The following is a 19,496-nucleotide window of genomic DNA, read 5'->3' as shown; positions in this document are numbered from 1 at the left end:
ATTGAGACACATCAGCTCTAAAATGTCAGGTTCATGTTGAACATTAAGTGTTACTGCTGTATGATGCATTTCTGTAGGTACACATTGAATATATAATTTAGTATTTTAGACAAAGATTATAACATCTCAGTGTGGAACCATTTCAATTTTGTAATGAGGAATATTATCTTTTGTACCAGACCAAACACCATGTGTAGTTATTTCCACTACAATTAAAATGAGGAACATAATTTAGTGTGAAGTAGTTCTAATTTTTAGCTAATGAGTGACCTGTGTGTAGCAAGTAAAGTTTTCAATGTCAAATTGAATCATACATGTAACAATTATCTGTAAAATGTCAGCATGTTGTAAAAATTACATTTATTGAATAACAGTTTGGTTCCTGTTAAACCTTATTTTTTATGTGCTGACAGAAAAACACTTAGTACTTAAGTTTGCTTACATGGATTGAGTGTACTATTCATTGTCTAACAATACAAGAATCTTCCTTCTCTTTGTGTCAAATAGTCTTACATGATCCTTTGCTCAAACACTGCTTCTGCTCACTTGCAGACTTCTGTTTTCCTTTCCTGTCGGTCTCTCTTGGCCAACTCTTGATTTTTCGACCCCAACGGTATTAGGTTGCGAGGCCCGAGGGTGTCGTTCATTTTCTTTCTCTAATATTAGATTACATGGGGGAGGAGGGCTTCCAGAGATGAGGTGAAGTCAGCCCTCCTTGGGGTGCAAGCTTGTGAGACAAAATGTGGTCCTCCAAACTGAGTGTCATGACAATGCTGGTAATCTGTGCAAGAATCTTAGTACTCAGAAGCTGCAGAACAAGCCCCAGAATATGGAGGTTGATGAAGAGATTGTGAGAACAGGCCATACTTGGTGTGTACACATCATTCGCCTCGACTACTCTCATTTGGGAGCAATGTGACCTGAAGTTGGGGACATATCTCTGCATCAAAGTGGACATGTCAACGACATCAAATGGTAACTGTTGCTGCCCTTGTAAGTATCATTACCAAAAGAAGTGGGAATAATGAGAACTGGTAACCCCCATCTTGGAGCCATTACTAGACGGACAATCTTGGAGAGAAGCAAAACACTGCACCGAGAGAAATGAACAAATGTGACAGAGGAGGTTAGTGTTCCAAAATTACTGTGACCTCATGCACTAGGTTGGTAATTATGGAGGGACAGAATGAAAGCAATGTTGTCGGTACTAAATGTGAAGAGAAGACCTGAGTGCAAGTGACGAAAAATTGTGGGGTACTGTTGCTGAAATTGAGCCACCAGTTCACTTCATTCCAAAACGGTTCAGTACACAATCTTGAATACTGCATCTTTCGAGAGGCTGTCACCCCAGACGTAATGGATGTCTGCACTCATAGCCTTTATTTGGAATTTGGTGACCACTACTAGGAGAAATGGCTGTTACTAAAGACGATGGTTCAGCACCTTTAACAGGAAGATGACATAATGTACAGTTAGCTTGAGAAGAGGCCTGATGTATCTTCACCTGCAGTCTTCTATTTGGGAGAGGGACATAAATTGCCTGTAGGTCAAAATGGTTCGACAAAAGTGTTAAAACGGTGACAAATCAGCTCTCCCTGCCAACCAGCCAGCACTTTACTTCCTGCTGTGTACTTGTTTCACCTTTGCTGGAACGTCCAGCATAAGATCCAAGAAACCAAAGTACAAAGAACAGTTGACGACGACTACCAGTGGCTACATGCTGTGAAATTCTGACGTGCTTCTACATCAGTCACTCGTAACACATTGTATCTCAGAATATTCTGCTGAATGCAGTCTTAAATACCAGTGTACTACTACTTTATCCAGTTTGGAAGCAGACAGCTTAGAATTTATGTAGTGCAAGATGTCAGTCTTGGATGTCTCATCCCAATCAGCGAGATGTGTTCGTACTGTGCATGTTCTATAAAAAGTCAAAGAACAGTTACAGCTCCATGGGTGGCTGTTCCTAAGTTGGCCTGACCCTGGATTTATATCTCAGTATTTCTTGAGGGTGATAGGATAACAAGAAGAGTGCAATGTGCTGTGTGGCACAAGAAACTACCACGTTTTCAAAGATCTGTGTAGGCTTTGCACTGAACTACACAAAATACCATCCAGAATTTGTAATACGTGGTAACAGGGTACAAAGAAACATGGTGTGAGGAGTAAATTGTCCCAATCACTTCTGTTAACCTGTCTCCAGTGTAATATCAGCCACAGTTACCACAGGTGTGATGTATTGCTATGACATCAGTTGTGACCAGGACACAAAGACCTCACGAGCAAGAGCAGTATTACTGGAAAAAAAGGTTTCCACTTCATATATTCCTCACAAGCTATTTATGTATGTGCATTTCCTGCAGCTTTGCTATTTCTTCTCTTACTGATTGTATTTAATCATAGAATATTATGTACATAAATGTTACCTGAGCATTGTTCTCTACCTCTGCTCTGCAACAATTTTGCAGCAGATAGCCTGTGGAAGACCCCAACTGATGCAAGTGATGAAATGTGTGTTAGACTAACATGCAGGCAATAGTGTTAACATCTTAACCCTTAAATGCATGATTTTTTATTTCAAGCTGTAAAAATTACCATGTTTAGTTTATAGTGCCTACATTTCGAAAAAAATATTGAAAAATTTTTTTAAATTAAATTAACAAAGCACTATTGTTGAAAATCGCTTTGTAGCTGATCAGCTACATTTTGAGTTAACACCTTACAAGCCACAATAAATGTGCTTATTTTGCTCCCTCAATTTTGACCAAATCTCTCGTAATTTAATTGTTGATTATGATTAAATACTTTGTATAGGAAGGGAAAAATCCTAAAATAATAAATAGGACATTAATGTTGTAAATATTGAGCATTTATTGTATATTTTATACACTTTTATATATGAACAATAAGGTATCTAGTTCCAACAGGTTTGTACCCAAGCATGTGATAATCACTTTACATGAAAAGTTTGAAAACAGTTCTTTTGTTTGTGCAAACACAATGCAACTGCACATTTATTACACTGAACCCAGGAAAATCCCTTGCATCCTGGCATTTTGCACCTCCGTCTCACTTGCAAGTACGAAGGCAGGTGACCTACTTGATCCAGCCTTACATCTTGTGGAGGTACATGTGCTGTGGGCCCCTTTGTCTTCTTAGCTTGTATTTGGTTTTCGAGTTCATTACTTGGCCTTCCACGTTTTGCTGAAGTTTGACCTGAGCGACACAAACAGTGAGCAATTTCCATTCGAAATTCGGAGAGTTTCATAGTTCTCCTAATCCCTTTGGTTTCTGCTACTCTCCTATACAACAGCCAGGAATTGACTACTCCCATGTCCAGGAGATGGTAAAACAATCTTATATACCATTTTCGACTTTTCACAAGAATTTTATGTCGACCCATTATGCTGTCAAGAAGGTCAACACCTCCCATATGTTTATTGTAGAGCTTAATTATTTGTGGACAAGGTATTGTTATTCTTGACTTTGTTTTTTTGTCATACCTCCCTGCTTCATGAATAGGCTGCTGTCCAGCAAGTGTAGAAAGCAACATCACACTCTTGTTATCTTTCCACACTACATTTGATATGTCGACACCATCCACTGTTGCGACGCGCTCTACTGATGCACCTCGTGCCATTTTCTTCAGCTCAGCTTCTGAAGGGAGCTTGCAGTCTGACACTCTGTTTCTTCTGACTGTCCCAAGTGAGTAAATTCCTTGTTTATGTAACCATACAAGCAGTGGCAGACTTGTGTAATAATTGTCACAGTACAGTTTGTGGTTCATATTTCTTGGTAGTATCCTACTGAGTCGAACAACATCATTTGCACTTGCTCCCAAGTCTTCCTCCCCAGTCACTCTTTTTTCTGGTTCATTTTCATCTCCAGTGAAAATCTCAAAATCGTAGGCATAACCAGATATGCCACTAATAACAAATAATTTGTATCCATATTTATGAGGCTTGTTTGGCATGTATTGTTTCAAATAACTTCTAGCCTTTGTTGAACATATCTGTTCATCAACAGAAACACACTCCTCAACAGGTATTGTTTGAAACCGAGATCTCATCAATTCTATTATGGGTCTTATCTTGAAGAGTCTATCATGACCTTTTTCACCCCTGGGTATCATTGCACTGTTGTCATTGAAGTGAAGAAACTTACGTATTTGCTCATACTGATTCACTGTCATTGTTGTCTTGATCAGATGAGTACCAGTAACTTCTCCCCAGTAATCCCTCGTATTAGGTACATGAACTATTGACATTACGAGACAGATGCCTATAAATTTTTTATGTCATCACAGGATAAATCTATTGGTCTATCAGGATTACACTGCACACTGTATCTATGAGACTCTTCGACAATTAGATCAAACAATTTAGATGGAAATATATGTTTGAAGAATTGGTATGGAGTATTTAAGTTTATTACTTCTTCTGGTAACGAAGTATTGCCATGAAATTTTGACTGCAGTTGGGGAATAATCAACTGTTTATCTTTCCAAACCAAATTCCTGCTGTTTTTGGTAACATTTTTGCTGCTGCATGGCAGTTTCAGAGCATTATCAGACAACTGTGACGTCGATTCCTTCATTATAACATCAGATTGTCTTGTTCCAGAAACATCTTCAGTCTTAATTACTGGTACTTGACTTTCTTCGTCACTACTGTCACTATCACAATCAACAAATTCTGGAGCAACATATGTCTCATCTTGAATGGAATCGTCAGAGAAACACTCAAGATCGTCATCACTGCTTAGTGGAATCTCTAACCATTCCATAAGCATTTCTTCTTGACTCTTTCGAGACATTTTTACGTCAGCGCCTGAAATGCAGTAAATGAAATGTAGCTGATAAGCTACATACACAAAAACAGGCCTCATTTCAAATCTATCGCAAAGACACTCGAATTAACTGTTTACACCATATCTACTTACGTTTTCAAAATGAAAAAGTAATTTTCAAACCCAGAAATCAGTGCACAAACACCAAAAACACACCTCAACTTTCCACCAAAACACACACTTGGCAGTATGTCCACACAGCTCACTGTCGAACTGCTTCAGCTCGTCCTGCCATCTATGATCGCTATGAAGAACTACTAGAAACTGCAGCGGAGTGTATACACTTAGCTACATAACGAATTTGATCGAAAATGTTTCTCCATATGGAATAAATCGAAGAAATGAGGTCTGTAGCTTATCAGCTACAGTATGCATTAAAGGGTTAAGATAACTTATGTTGTGTATGCACTGAATAAGTGAGGTAAATTGGCAGCTATAATATAACAAAACCTATGAATATTTTTCTGATAATAGGTGGCAGAAGGCCATGATTTACGAATTAAATATACTGGAAGTAACTGGACATTATTTTGGCCATTCACTTACTCAAAAACGCTGAACCAGTTTATTGCTCCTCATGTTCAGCACAGATAAAAACATTATATAGGTGTATTTTGTAGTAAAAGCAGCACTCAAAGCTGTTGAACATTGTTTTATTACTCTGTGGCTACCTTGGCGTGGTTATTTCACACCAAAATGCGTTGTAGCACTACAGTCAAGTGACTCGCTATAATACTGCCAAGCTATACAAGAATTTATGAGTTGTAATTTTGTTAATACACAAGTTACGTTGAAGTATACTGAGAACAAATTCTGAAAAATTTTGCGACTGCCAATTCGGCAGTTGCATCTGTTCATTAAGGAGGTCTTACTGCTCACTGTTTGTATGCACTGAAGGTGATCCACAGTAAGTTTCTCCTCGCCAGCCCAAGAAATATACAAAATCTACAATTTGCTCTCGCTATTGTCCCCTGTGTGGAGGGTGTTCGACAATTCATAATACAGGCCTTAAGGGGTTATAGAGGACACTCTGTACATTTCTAGGCACGAGTTCCTTACCAAAACTTAATCTACTGAGCTTTCTATCTAAGCCTGTGACAGGAATCGTGAAATGCCCTGCGTTTACTAGTGATCAGATTGATGACAAATGGTTGTCATGGATTATTGAGCCTCAGTAATACAGTGTCGTGTCTGTCTAGTTTTGAAACATCTGCTACTATGTAGCAAGTGGAATTATGTGGAATTATTACATTAAAAATTACGAAGTTAACGTCTAATTACTCTCTTCCAATGTTGTCAGTTGGGTTCTTTGGAAGTTTGTTGTTCTTTAGAAATTAGTTGTTCGTTGAAAAGCTAACATAGATGATAATGTAATGAGTGAAGTTTGGATAGTTTCAGATAATGGAATCTTTGTTCGGGAGAAATTTACTTGGCGGTCAAAAACGTGCTTCCACTTGACAAGCTTTCCTTCAGTCCTCCTTAATGAACATCAGTATGCAGTAATAGAAATACCTTGTTATTCTGTGGTGCTAATACAATTGACTGTTGCAGTTTCACTGTAGAAATATTACTGAAGTCTGTAAAATTTATAGCAAAGTTCTCCATATGAATTAAATCAATGACTTTACAGTTGATGAATGTGAACAAAACACTTAGTTTCTTTATAGCAGTATTCCCACTCCGATAACGTTTACGAATGAAGTAATGTATTATGCACATATTGGTTTGCAATATATTTTAATTCTCTTACAAAGAAAAAATAAATTTAATTTACTACTAAGTGGGCTTATGTAATTTTGAATGCAAATGTATTACTGCAGTGATATTACCATGTTTGTGTAATGTGTGTGAAAATTCTGTGCCTTCCATGGGTCTTAAAAATGTACCAATAATCCTTGTCTAAATATGCCCACGCATAAGTGGAGCAGACTCACCGCTCGGGAAAAGTGTGTTAATTGACTTTAAGCATGTAGTGAAGGAAAAAGTTCAGAAAAGGTTTGAAATTCAGTGTCAAGTTTGATGGAAGTCGGTAAGTGCTCTTCTGCTAACACGGGATGGATAGTTCAGGTATATGCATGCAATCTAGTGTTATGCAGTGTGGGTCAGCCATGGTTAGACTGGAAATAGAACCCTACTTTGGTTTCATCACAATTGGAGATGGTAGAAGTACTCCTTCCATCTTCTGGCGATTTCAGTTGTCCGCAACGATTTTACAATCTCTTCGACAAAATCTTTTGTAGCCTGTGACCCTTTAATAAAACCCTTCACCGTTATAAACCTTACTGTGATCCTGTTTGCTCTAAAATCTGTTTCTACCTCCATGATGCCTACATACTTCCACTTAACTCTTCTCTGAGTCGTTAGGGTAGCTAAACCTCCTGAAATGGTGCTTAATCCTGGACAAGATTTGTCTCCAGAAGAAATTAAAGCTTAATAAACCTTAAACAAGATCTGGTCACGTTACTGGTAAATGCTCTGCTAGCTGACCCAGTGGCGTCACAGAGAATACTAAGCTATACAGGATATTAAAGCATTAACCGAAGTTAGAGGTTTTTACGTATTTTTCTGCAAACAGGTTAGCTCCTTAGTGATTAAAAATGTAATTACAACTTCTAAATAACAAGGAATTTTGTGAATGCTGATGGTGGGAGCCTTGCAAAAGAGGATTATTTTATGTTCCACCTATTTAGAGTGGTGATACTTAGAATCAAGACATTTTTCCCCCTGCTCCGTAATGCATCATTAAACTCACATAAAACTAAGGAACTGTAAATTTTTTTTTTGCAAATGGTGTCCGTATATTATACGTACATCGACTGTCATAAACTGAGATCCAAAACACGATAAAATCATTCTAGGGAAAACTTAGAACTAATTTCCTCTTCAGAACACCCTTCTTAGCAGTGATAGTGCATTCAGCAAACAGTGGTGCAATGGATAGTGCACCTGACTGTAAAAAGTGGTCATATGTTCAAATTTAGGAGGGTTATGTTTTTAAGTCTTACATGAAATACGAAAAGAGCAGTTAGCAAGAACTGATTGTAACAATTCTTTAGATTGTGGGATGCATTATATATAGCGGCACGTTAGTCTGTCTGAGAAATGGACAACGGACAATAAGTGCATTTACTTTGCGAACAAACAGTTCACTTTTCTGGAAAGCATTGCTACTAGTGAAGATCTCCATATGCCCACAATAAGAGGTATTTTGGGCTGTATCGTTTGAGAGTGTAACATTAGCGTGTGAAGCAGACTTAGGCCTACTTCATCTTTATGTGAGATGACAAAATTGCAAAAGTTTAAACAACCAAGATCTTAGTGATAGTACAAAGATAATTGTTTCTAATAAAGTAAAAAGGGTGTGAACACATAAACTAGAAAATATCTATATGAACGTAATGTGTGTGAAAAGAGATTGCAAATGGATCATTCCATGTCATTTCAACCAGGGGCTCCAGTTCATAGTCGCAGATTTGACTGAAATTCAGTACACACAATTCTACCACTCGTGTACAAAGTATTAGTTTCCCCTGCCAATTAGTTCCAGAATTATGACTTGTGAAAGAAGATGGCGTGACCCAGAAATTGCAACCCGCATCTGGCAATCTATCTTCAGACCCAACTTCAGGTCTTAATAACTTTGGAACTATTCTGCACAGTCCAGTGAAATTTTTACAACCCAGTAACATCCATTTAGAGAACACAATCCATGAATCAAAACACTGACATATTTCTGAGGGAAAATAAAAAATTCCAAAATGTGACTAAAAAATGTAATACGTTAAAAGGTACATTTTGTAGGTGCCCTCTATGCCAAAGAAAATTCACTCAAAAAGGGTATAAATTTTTTGTGGGAAGCTTAATGTGGCCTAAAATCACACAGAACTCATCATACCCATATCAGTCATAAAAACTGAGTTATATGCACACGAAAATACAAATTTGAAAAATTACCTGAAAAACATGGATTTTCGAAGTGTGGTAGCACAAAATGGACAAATGGTATTAAAGCCAAATTTCACACACTGCATAAGTAGACCATAATGATACATATCTTAATTTAAGCATGTTACTGCAAGACATTTGTGTGCACTGGAGGTTGACAGATGTATTTTGTGATGTGACCATTGTTCCACAACACAATTTTGTAAAAACATATTGTACTCTGTTCTGCCTCTTCTTATCCTCCCCCACAGCTGTTTAATCACTAAGCAACAGCATATAGACAGATTAACACAACCTGTCATTAATGTTTACTGCACCTTAACTGCTAAAAATCAGTCGATTGTGCTTCAAACAGAAGTTATCCCACACTTTAGCTACTGTACTCCGTACATTGAGTGGCAAATTGTACAGTCTTCCTGACACTGATTCCTTTTGAACATATTCTTGTCACAGTTCCAATTGCTACCACAAACACCTGTCTGCCAAATGTGGCCAATGAAATGATCTTTCTGGTCCTGCTGGTGCCATGAAATTGTACATGTACATCACCTTCTGCTTCACAGCACTCGGTAATACATCCATTTGTCGTCATAAACAGCAATAACATAACAACCTGGTTGTATGCTTTTACTTTTGCTTTTGAATGCTGAGTCACACTGTGAAGACACATGTTGTGCATGAACCTATAGTTATAACCGGACAGTCTGCTCATCTGCACATTGTCAGTCCGCTGGAGAGAAGTGATGATGGCTCCTTGTGCCTGCAACAATTTTAATGTGTTCTAGTCTGGGTTTTAGCAACTCTCACTGATTTCACCTCATTTTTCAAAACATAGAATGACTGTATGCCAGAGATACTTTTCTGTACCCAGGTAAATAATTGGAGGTGTTAGAATGTGACCTTCTGTAGGGTGCTGCAGACTAGCTCGTGATGCCATACACTTAATGGTAGCACCAACACCATCACATATATTTTTACAGTGACTCATTGCAAAAAAATTCCATTCTGTGTGAATCTGAAAATGATGGTAATGCATGCACAAATTTTTAATATTTTTACAGTTTTTGTAGTGATTAGTTGCCCCATCACTGAAGTATTTTGCAAAATGTATGTGAGGAAGCTGGTTTGTTCACATATGCCATGACAGTGCGAATGTGGGCATGAAATGCAATGGCATCATGAATTAAACAGTCACTAAAAATGCACAGGTTCGTGACACATTACCTGATTCACCTCTATAGTAAATCACAAGTGGCTGGAGAGTAGCATGACTGTTGTCCTGATGATATCCTTGGATGGCATCTTGAACTATAAATGCATAATTTTCCGAAAAGTCTAGTATAACTATAATTTCATGTTTCAAATTATCCTTACAAGACTGGAGATAAGCTGATTGCGCTGTTGCTGTGAAGCTGTGTGGGGTCAGTTTTATTTTTTTAAAACAGTTCAACAAAATCTTCCACTGTACTTTGCTTTGTTTCAAGACTTCTATGATCCATGTGTGTCCATTGTTTATAAGAAAAAAGTTCGTCATCTATAAGGAGTTCACCATACAGTTTGTTATTCATTTGTTCAGCAAGATTTGCCTTACCAGGACACTTTTTACACCTGTGTATCATGTACTGGTAGGAACTGATGTCACACACTAGCAGCTTCATTGCACATTTGTAATCCAGACCAGAATCCTTTATAGCAGCAAACATCAGCTTAGCATTTTGATGGATCTCACATAAAAAACATTGTATGTTTCCCTTGCACTTACAGGCACAACCCATTTTGGCCGAAGATTGAAAAAAGATGATAAACCTACTTCAGTATTGGGATACTTTTCCTTGAATTCTACATATAGTGCTGATATGTTGCATAGCAACAGTCTTTCTTGCATCTGTACATGTACATTTCCCAGTTTCAATGATACATAGTCTTTTTTTTCCAGGCATTATTTGGCTGTAGTCAGTATTTTCCATAAAACTCCGACACTGGCACCTTTATTTCTGAACTCAATTGCTTACCCTGAGCCTGCAGAAGTTGTGGAAGCACTCCTTCAGTTGCTTTTATTATCCTAGCTTGCTTTACCATATATGGAGAAACATCGAATTCCTTTGCCGTGTAGTCAATAGACCAGCTGGAAGGTGCAAGGGTATGAATAGCTACTTTTTCTGGCGTGTGGATATGGCACATTTTTCTTTCAAATCGTGCACAATTTTGTCCAAATCGGAGCATTTCTGGCATGATTTCTGTTCCTTTGGAGCAGATAGTACTTACTCTTCAATTAGTGTCAGGTATTTTGTGTTTTAATTCCATTTCAGCTACTTGTGGTTTTTTTACCATAGCAGGGCCTGTCTCTTTTCCCAACTTTGTGTGTCTTCATGGGAGACAAACCAAGAGCAGTCGCTGAAGTATTCAATTGCTCATCTGCTGTGGTTGTAGGTGGCTGATACTCTTCGTCACTGTCATGTAAATTATCAGAATATTCTTCATTTTTTAGCAGTGTAACACACCTTGAACATAACTTTTGTCCTGGATTCATGTTAAGTCCCATGCACTGATTCACTTTCAGTACTGATTTTATCAGTTTCTGAGGCTACACTTCACTGTCTTATTATGAATCCAAAATGGATCAAAACAACTTCTTTGTAGGAAAGAATGCTTATCCAGAAACACTTTCATATGATAACTAACACTAAAGTTTCCTGGAACTGTACTTCTTGTGCCCACAGGGTGTTACATTCAGAATTGGGCTGCATACATGATAATTTTCCATGTGTTGGTTCCGCATGGTTTAGAAATGTTGACATCTTTGCCGTATGGAGTCATGCTGAGGCTGACCTGTTGAAATTCCTGGTATCTCTAAAGACCTTCTCCCAATTAAATAGTTCAGAAATTAATTTCAGTAGTAAGATGTTATGGGCAATTTGGAAAAAAATCAAATATGGTAAAGAGAGCATAAATTTCTTGGGCACATTATTATGCCCCAGGATGTCCTAATTGACGAAACAAAGCTATAACATGTTCATAGCTTCCTTGTATCCCAGAGAAAGAGACAAAAGTATCTTTAAATTTAGGCAACTTCTCTCATTTTATTCCAGAATCATTATTAAATGCAGAACCATTACTAAACTTCATTATGAAACAGATACATTTTGTCAGAAGTATGCCAATCTACTTTCAGGAAGATCAAAGATGTACTAGAGAATACAGTTATAGCACTATCTAGATACGTCTCAGGATTTTTGCTTGACAACTGATACTTCATTTACCAGATTGGGAGGTATTTATGGCAGATGAACTTGCTAATGGGCCTACACAACCGCTGAATTGGAAGTTCTCACAATTGTGTGCACTTTTAGGAACTTCCATCACAGTTTTGTTGGTAATCGCACCATAGTATTGATTGGAAATTTCTTCATGCATGATCATTTCAATTCAAGAATACAAGTTTGAAATAGTTTACATAAAGGGAGAGAACAATGTAGTACCTGAGTCATTATTGTGTGTGCCTGAAAAAATGTCAAGTAACTTGGGATCCAAGGAATGAAGTACGAAATATGAAGTCTTACTGAGGCAAAACATTTATCACCTGCATTACACATCTGCAGTGACGTGTGTAATCTCGAATACGGAAAACCTATGTGGAGAGAAATCGGAACACAATTTACACTTAACTGACTTGCACTAGTTAGATACTATATGCTTCACAATATATTATTTTATTGCCATTTCACATGATATGAATGGTATAGCTGGTGTGATTGCATTCCAGAGAACGGACTGGAGAACCTAATCTTGTACACCCACGGAGCATTGTGGATCCCAGAGTGGCTAAATGTGCTTAGAAAATCATTGACTGTTGCTATTTTCCTTACCTTCAAAGGAGAGTACAATGTATTATCTAGAGATGTCAACTTTGTCAATGTGAAAGCTTCAAACTATGGTGCCAAAGGTGACACACACCCAATCATTACCAAGAAACACATGAAAATCCTTGCCATTAACTTTGTGGCCCCCATTCCTCGGGGCCACGTAGGTGTTAAGCATGTTGTTACAATACATGACCTATTTTCCAAATATACATTTAATTGCATATCTTCAAAAGTGCCTCTAGTGCACTGCCAATCTGATAGATTATTGAAAATTACATTTCACATGTTGGCAAGCAAGAAGCAATTATTCCTGATAATGGATTGGACTTTACTAGCATGCAATGGAAACATTACCTGCAGGCTTATGATAGCTAACGGATACTAATATCACAGTACCACCCTGCAAGTAAACCAAAGAAAGTGCTTTGAGAGTTGAGTAGATTAATGATACATTTCTGCTTGAAACAACACACGGTGGCCAAATTACTTTCCATTATTTTAATGATAGATTATTAAAATATGTCATACCTCTACAGAAGAACCTCCTCTCCTGGTGCTGCTCTCGCCACATTATTTGGGTATGTGTGGCAGCACCATCTCCTGCACAAAGAAATTCTGTATAAGAACAGACCTACGTAAAGTAGTTAAAATATGATCACAAAGAGATGAAAGTGTTTCTGAAAGACATTTTGCTTTAACTCTAAAGAAAGGTGTGAACATGGGTCATGAGTTTTCTTGGGTATCTGTTGGTACAGTACATGCCCACAAAAGGCAAATGTCTTGGGTTCATGTCCCGGTGCACCACCACATAGTTTTAATCTGCCAGCAAGTTTGATATTGAATCACACTCGACTGAAGACTGAAATATTAACTATGGGGACATTTAACACAGCTTCAGTAGCCACAGGTATTTAACACTAAAGACAAACCCACAAAAATTTTGTCTTATTACTAATTTTTGTAAAAACCATCACATGTCTCTGAATATCATAAAACTGTTTACAATCAACAAATGAGAATTGTCATTACCTAGCCAATGGATGACCACGTTCACTTGTAGAGGTGGGACACATTCTATGTAATGCTACTTTTTAGTAGTATAATAGTACTTAGTTGTAAGTTTATTTGTTATGAAAATAAAACCTCTAAATTATTTCAGATGTAGAATAAAAAATTCTGAAAAATTTTAGTAGTGCATTTGTAATACACTTCATAGGTTAAAAGAAATATTTAACTGAAATGTGATTCAAATCGAATTTAAATTCTTATCTTGTAAGTCCATTGGAGATAAAGAACATACTGGGTTACGCAATATGTTAATATTGATTGTTTTATTTTTATTTAGTTGCATGTCTCAGTTGTTACTCTGAAAATCTGTTCTGATATGAGCTAAGAGCTGCAGCAGCAGCAGTGAAAGGGGGAGGGGTCAAGAACCTGCAACTATCAACCATAACAGCCATGCTTGCAGAATTTTGAACTGTCATCTCTCCTCAGTTGCTCAAGGAGGAGATGAGCATGAGATTCAAATGCTTTTCGTTTTAGCAGCTGACAGTCTCATAACAAGTTTAAAAAATTGGGTAGTCAAATATGCCTCACTAACAACCTTATTGGTGGTTAACGGTTGATGGTATAGCTGTGTAAAAGCGTTCTGTAGAAATTCTACCCCAGAAGAACAAGATATGACATGATACTAAAAGGAGCCAATAATTATCATATAGAACAACAGAATTTGCCAAACATCAACAGATACGTTAAGGCAGAGGGAAGAGACTTGTGCAACAATACCATGCACTGTAGAGAATTTTTCCAACAGTGGTTCTTAGATGCTGTACACATTCAAATCACCCACTAGATGCAACAGGTGCTCACTGCAATCTAAAGTTTAGTGATCATTGTGCCATCACTGAATGCTATTTTCACATCTTGTACATAACCTTATGTGAAATATTTTTTAAAGAAGCTTTGTAAAAGAGGCGAGTATGGTCTGTTCCCCACAAGCTACATTAATGCACTTTAAAGTACGTGTGATGAATCATTATTCAGGCTTTAAACCTATAATCAAACCTATGTCCCAAAATGGTGAGTGTGGAGGAGGTTGTTAAATAGAATGCCTTCTGCCTCCCAATTGACAGTAGCTATTACTCCACCAGCTGAGGGTACTCTTTCAAAATACTTCTTTAAAGGACTAGGGTTGTACCAGAATGTGGATTGACCTTTCGTTTCTGGCTGAACGCGACGAATCCACATTTTGACATTGACAATGTTTCACAAGTCACTGTCAGCCTCATAATGAGCTTTCGTGTTGATGCTCTTTGGTTAGGCATTGAGGAACGAGGTGGCCACAGAGCTTAGAAACTGGTGGACAGTTGTCAGCTCTACTGGAAAAAATGAAAAGGTGAGCACAGAGTTGTTTGATAGTTATTCGTTGATTACCTTGAATAAGTGTGTCTGCACAAAGTTGTGTATAGCTCTTCATTCCATGGGAGATAATAAAGATATCCTTTTTCATGGTCTTTCGATGAACTTTCTCAGCAACTTACCACTATTTTTATTCATTGCCTGGTGTCTGTAGATGGCTGTGAAAATTTGTGACAATCTGGTTTTTTGCAGAAAGAAATTTGAAAACTGCAGTTTGCTTGGAATGTACCTCAGTTCCAGTGCACCATTTGGAGGACCAGTTAAATGCTGCTATCTGGTGGGAGTTTGTGGAAATAGAGATGATACATGAATGTTTAAGGATGTCAAACAACTCTTTCTTCTCGTGTAAATATTTAAGGGACATCATCACTCTTTCCGTTTCAAGATGGAGCATGTTGGGACAAAGAGGTGGTTGTCATGTTTGCCTGAATTGGGAGTGAGTGGTTTGGATTCGATCCATTATGGATAGTCAGTGTCACTGTCACTACTCATGCTGTTACCACCTTCAGCTTAAAACAAAATGGCAGTCCACTTCGTTCCCATATTATCCAAAGGGATCTTTTGCGGAAAGGGTGAATTGCAATTTGAAATCTATTATTATATAACATCAAGACTCTCTCAAGGTGGATTTAAGTCTCCAGTGGATTAGTTTCGCCTTTAACACCGTGTTTCATGTAGCTATGAAGGCAACCCCGGCTTCTCTGGTGTTAGCTTTCCCTGTTAATTCTCCTCTTGCCAATCTGTGGGGAATTAAAGATTTAATTCTGGCAGTGATTACTCCCCAGTTGATTAAAGACAATTGGAGTAGAGCTAGGCATAACATTATGGCCGCTCACAACAGACAAGCTGTTCGTTAGAATCGGAATATGCAGGAGTTTCAGGGAAAGCCCGATGACGACGTTTGTTCATAATTTCCCAGGGAGGAAGGTGCGTGTGGGCTGATTTGGAAAATTTACTCTGAACCTTTTGGATATGTGTACTATTGAAAGGAAATTAGGCCCAGTGAGTCGCCTAGTTCGTGAGAAATCGGGGAAAAGATAGCAGGTTCACCTCAGTCAGGTTGAGCTGGAGAAGCATCTCCCTTAGTAGGGCTTGGGGAGGCATGCTTGCAGTTTAAAAGGGGAGGTTGAGCCGTGTGTCGGCTCTCAACATATATCGCACTGTAAAGATTTTTCAGAGTTCTTCCATTCCATCGTTAATTGTTTCATATTTATCGTTATGCTGTGTACGATTCTGTTGAGATTCCCCTCTGGTGGTGTGTCTGGTCTAATCGGTCTTAGTCTTTGATTCCTGTTAGCTTTATGTAAGGGAATAAGATCTTTGGGGGGCTGGCTGGTTGGTTGCCTAGTGGTGACGAGTTGGTTGGTTTGTTTTTTTAAAATCGGGAATTGGAGAATGTCGTACAAGGAGACCGCTACGTGGCGTGGTGGTGAAGAGTTTGCTGCTGTTCTGAGAAGCCTCGTAGTCTATCCTGGCGGTGCCAGACATGTGGGATGATTTGACTGGACAAGGCTGTAAGCTCTTGATGTGAATACCCGGGGCCCACGGCTGTGGGTCTGAGTCACTACTTCGTGGGAGCGGCAACAGATGTCTTTAAATTGTCCGTCTGGAGGTGGGAATGATGGACTAGTAACTCGCCTAACCTGAGGAGTGGTGTTTCACCACCGTGGGTGCAGAGAAGACGAGGGCTCCGGTTACAGAGCGCGTGGCTGCGTGACTGTGCCCAGTTGGGTACGCTGGCGATGTGGACACGGTCGGGTGTGAGGAACCTTTGCATCGGAGTTCACCTGCTGTTTCTCTGATAAACTGCATGTTAAGTTGGTTAAAGGTTTAGATGTTAATTGAAGAATTTTGGTTTGTGCAACCAGCGTCTCTTCTGCCTTGTGGCCTCCTACGTTCAGGTTTCCTGTCCCTGTCGCTGGTGTATTTATAGACAGTGATATTTCCTGCTTCTTATTAGTACTGCCCGGTAAGGAAGTGTATTTTTGGGCAGGGATTATGGTTCCTGATTCCTCCTCCTCCTCCTCCTCCTCCTCTGGCCTCGCGTGAGGTCGATGTGATGGCTGAATGTGAGGCGTTGTGGGTCTGTTAGTCCGCTTCTAACCTGAGCATCCTTCAGGAGACAATTGTGGCTGCCCTTAAACCCAGTCGGTTAATTATTTCTATCCCAGGACATTTTAGTGGCAGGGCATGGTATTAAAGTTGTTAGTTACGGTAAAATGTTAAATGGTTGTAGTTTGCTCTGTTTTCGGCCACTGTTTAAAACGGTTAAGTTTACCTTCCATTGGTGGGTTTTTAAAATTATGTGACTTTAAAATTGTTAGTTATTGTAAAAGGTGAATGACTGTGTCTTTACTTTGACTGTTTTAACCTACTTGTCACCCTTTGAAAATGTTAGTTCTGTCTTGCTGTTAGCGAGCTCTTGTAATTTAATATCTTGTTGTGCCGAAATTTAAAAGAAGTGGCTCCCTACATGTTCGGTAGCGAAATTGTATGCAAATCGGTGTTTTTGTTTCATTACTTGGAAAGTTTTAATTTCGTTATTAAATGCGTTATCAAAGTCTGTTTTAAGTAAACTGACTTGGCTATTAATGGTAAAGTAAAGTTTTTAATTTCATTAATTAGAAAATTTTGATTTGTTATCAAATGTTCTATCAAAGGCGGTTTCAAATAAAATGGCTTGGCCGTTAACTGTAAAGTAAATTGTTTCAAAAAGGCATGCATGACGGCTAGCTTTTTGGATCTGTTCCTAGTAGAGTGGTAAAGATATGACTTTTAATGCTTGAAGTAATAAAGAAATTGTCAATTGCAACTCGACAGTAACCAACCAATTTTGGCCCCGTTTCCCAACTGGGGGTTTTACTTGATTAATTGTAACACCCATCTCTGCTTTGGTAGCAGAGCGTGGTTACAATCCACGGACGTCTGGGTTATGGGCCCCAGCACGCTTTCACTTTTTTAAAGTGCATGTCATATTATGTAACTAATGGTGGACCGCAGCTCGTGGTCGTGCGGTAGCGTTCTTGCTTCCCAAGCCCGGGTTCCCGGGTTCGAGTCCCGGCGGGGTCAGGGATTTTATCTGCCTCGTGATGACTGGGTGTTGTGTGCTGTCCTTAGGTTAGTTAGGTTTAAGTAGTTCTAAGTTCTAAGGGACTGATGACCATAGATGTTAAGTCCCATAGTGCTCAGAGCCAACTAATGTTGTTTCCTTAATGCCAAATGTCAGCGTTGTCTCAGTATATCCACCAGCTGCTGCTTTCCGCCCCTGCCACCAGCAACTCACTCAGCTCTTCTGCCGCCCCCTCCTTGGCCACCTCTATCAGCTTTCCCCCCCTCTTTCCTCTTCAGAGAGACTCCGCAGGTGAGAGATCGCCGCGCCGGGAGTGTGGCGGGGAGCCGCACCGGGGCTGAATTCAGGTGGTGCCACCGCCAGCAGCCTGCTGACCTCTGATGGCCACGCAGGGCTGGGCTGATGCAGTGTGCACGCAGCCAGAAAACATCACTTGGTGCGCGTGGCCCTTTACGAAGGAGATGGCGGTCTGCCTAAGGCTAGGGCACCAGTGTTGCACCGCAAGAACAGCTGTGGCCACCGCATTTTCCACCGTCAGTCCAGTGGCCAGCTGCTGCTCACACTGGGCCTTGAGGCTCGCCACACCGTACTTGATGGCAGTGAAGTGTAACTGCAGGGCCAGGCTCGCTAGCAGGGTGTACGTGTACGTCAGCAGCTCCCTCGGCACCGGCCTGTTCACGTCTGTGATGTTCACGAGGCCACTGCCGGACTCTGCTGTGTCGTGGCGGAACATTGCGGCAAACGTGGGGATCCCGGCAACGAGGATTGCTCTGTGCACCACCAGCCACGTCTCCCCCCACCACCAAAGTCACGGTGGCACCCTCCCCGGCAGGGTGCCCAGGTATACGGGTGTGCTCTCCTGAGCTTCCTTGCCTGCTGTCATGGGAGTCAAATCTTATTAAAGGTACCCGTGTTGCACAAGAACTTATCGACTCGGAAGCTGCAGCACAAAATCCCGACACACACCTTTGCACTGGAATTAGCGCAGTAGTATTTAGAGAGAGTACTTTCAGCTGGTGAAGTGATGGCTACAATCAACTGGGTCTGTAAAGGCATTATGCTGCTTGGTGACCACATCTGTGGTTAAACAATTGACTTCAAAATCTGTTAGGATACTGTGCCACCATGTTAGAGCAATTTTTCATGTTATTGATCAGCAAAGTAGGTGGCTGTCCTCTTGCGGGCTTTTGATACGAGATGGAGATGTTGCTGTGGGAAACTGTTTCAAAGTTCAAGCAACTTCCTATCAAATGTGATTGTAAGTGATGAAGCCTTTTGGGAGAACAAACATGTTTTGGAAACTGAACTTCAAAAGGAAAGTCTTGGAAGTCCCAAGAAAAAGAACATTGGTC

At 39.6% G+C, this 19,496-nt stretch overlaps 1 protein-coding gene across 1 annotated transcript; it reads right to left on the bottom strand.

The window, feature by feature from the left end:
- Positions 1-2,549: 2,549 nt before the first annotated feature.
- On the bottom strand, positions 2,550-4,267 carry LOC126183316 (piggyBac transposable element-derived protein 2-like). The gene is made up of 2 exons (XM_049925166.1): positions 3,101-4,267; positions 2,550-2,582 (listed from the first exon to the last, which is right to left on the bottom strand). Exons 1-2 carry the CDS (start codon positions 4,265-4,267, stop codon positions 2,550-2,552), a joined length of 1,200 nt encoding a protein of 399 aa, XP_049781123.1.
- Between the last annotated feature and the right edge of the window lie 15,229 nt (positions 4,268-19,496).

Source organism: Schistocerca cancellata, chromosome 4 (genome assembly GCF_023864275.1).
Source record: "Schistocerca cancellata isolate TAMUIC-IGC-003103 chromosome 4, iqSchCanc2.1, whole genome shotgun sequence".
Taxonomy (NCBI): Eukaryota; Metazoa; Arthropoda; class Insecta; order Orthoptera; family Acrididae; genus Schistocerca; species Schistocerca cancellata.
The sequence above is the reverse complement of the archived record's forward strand: the minus strand, read 5'-3'. Positions and strand labels throughout refer to the sequence as shown.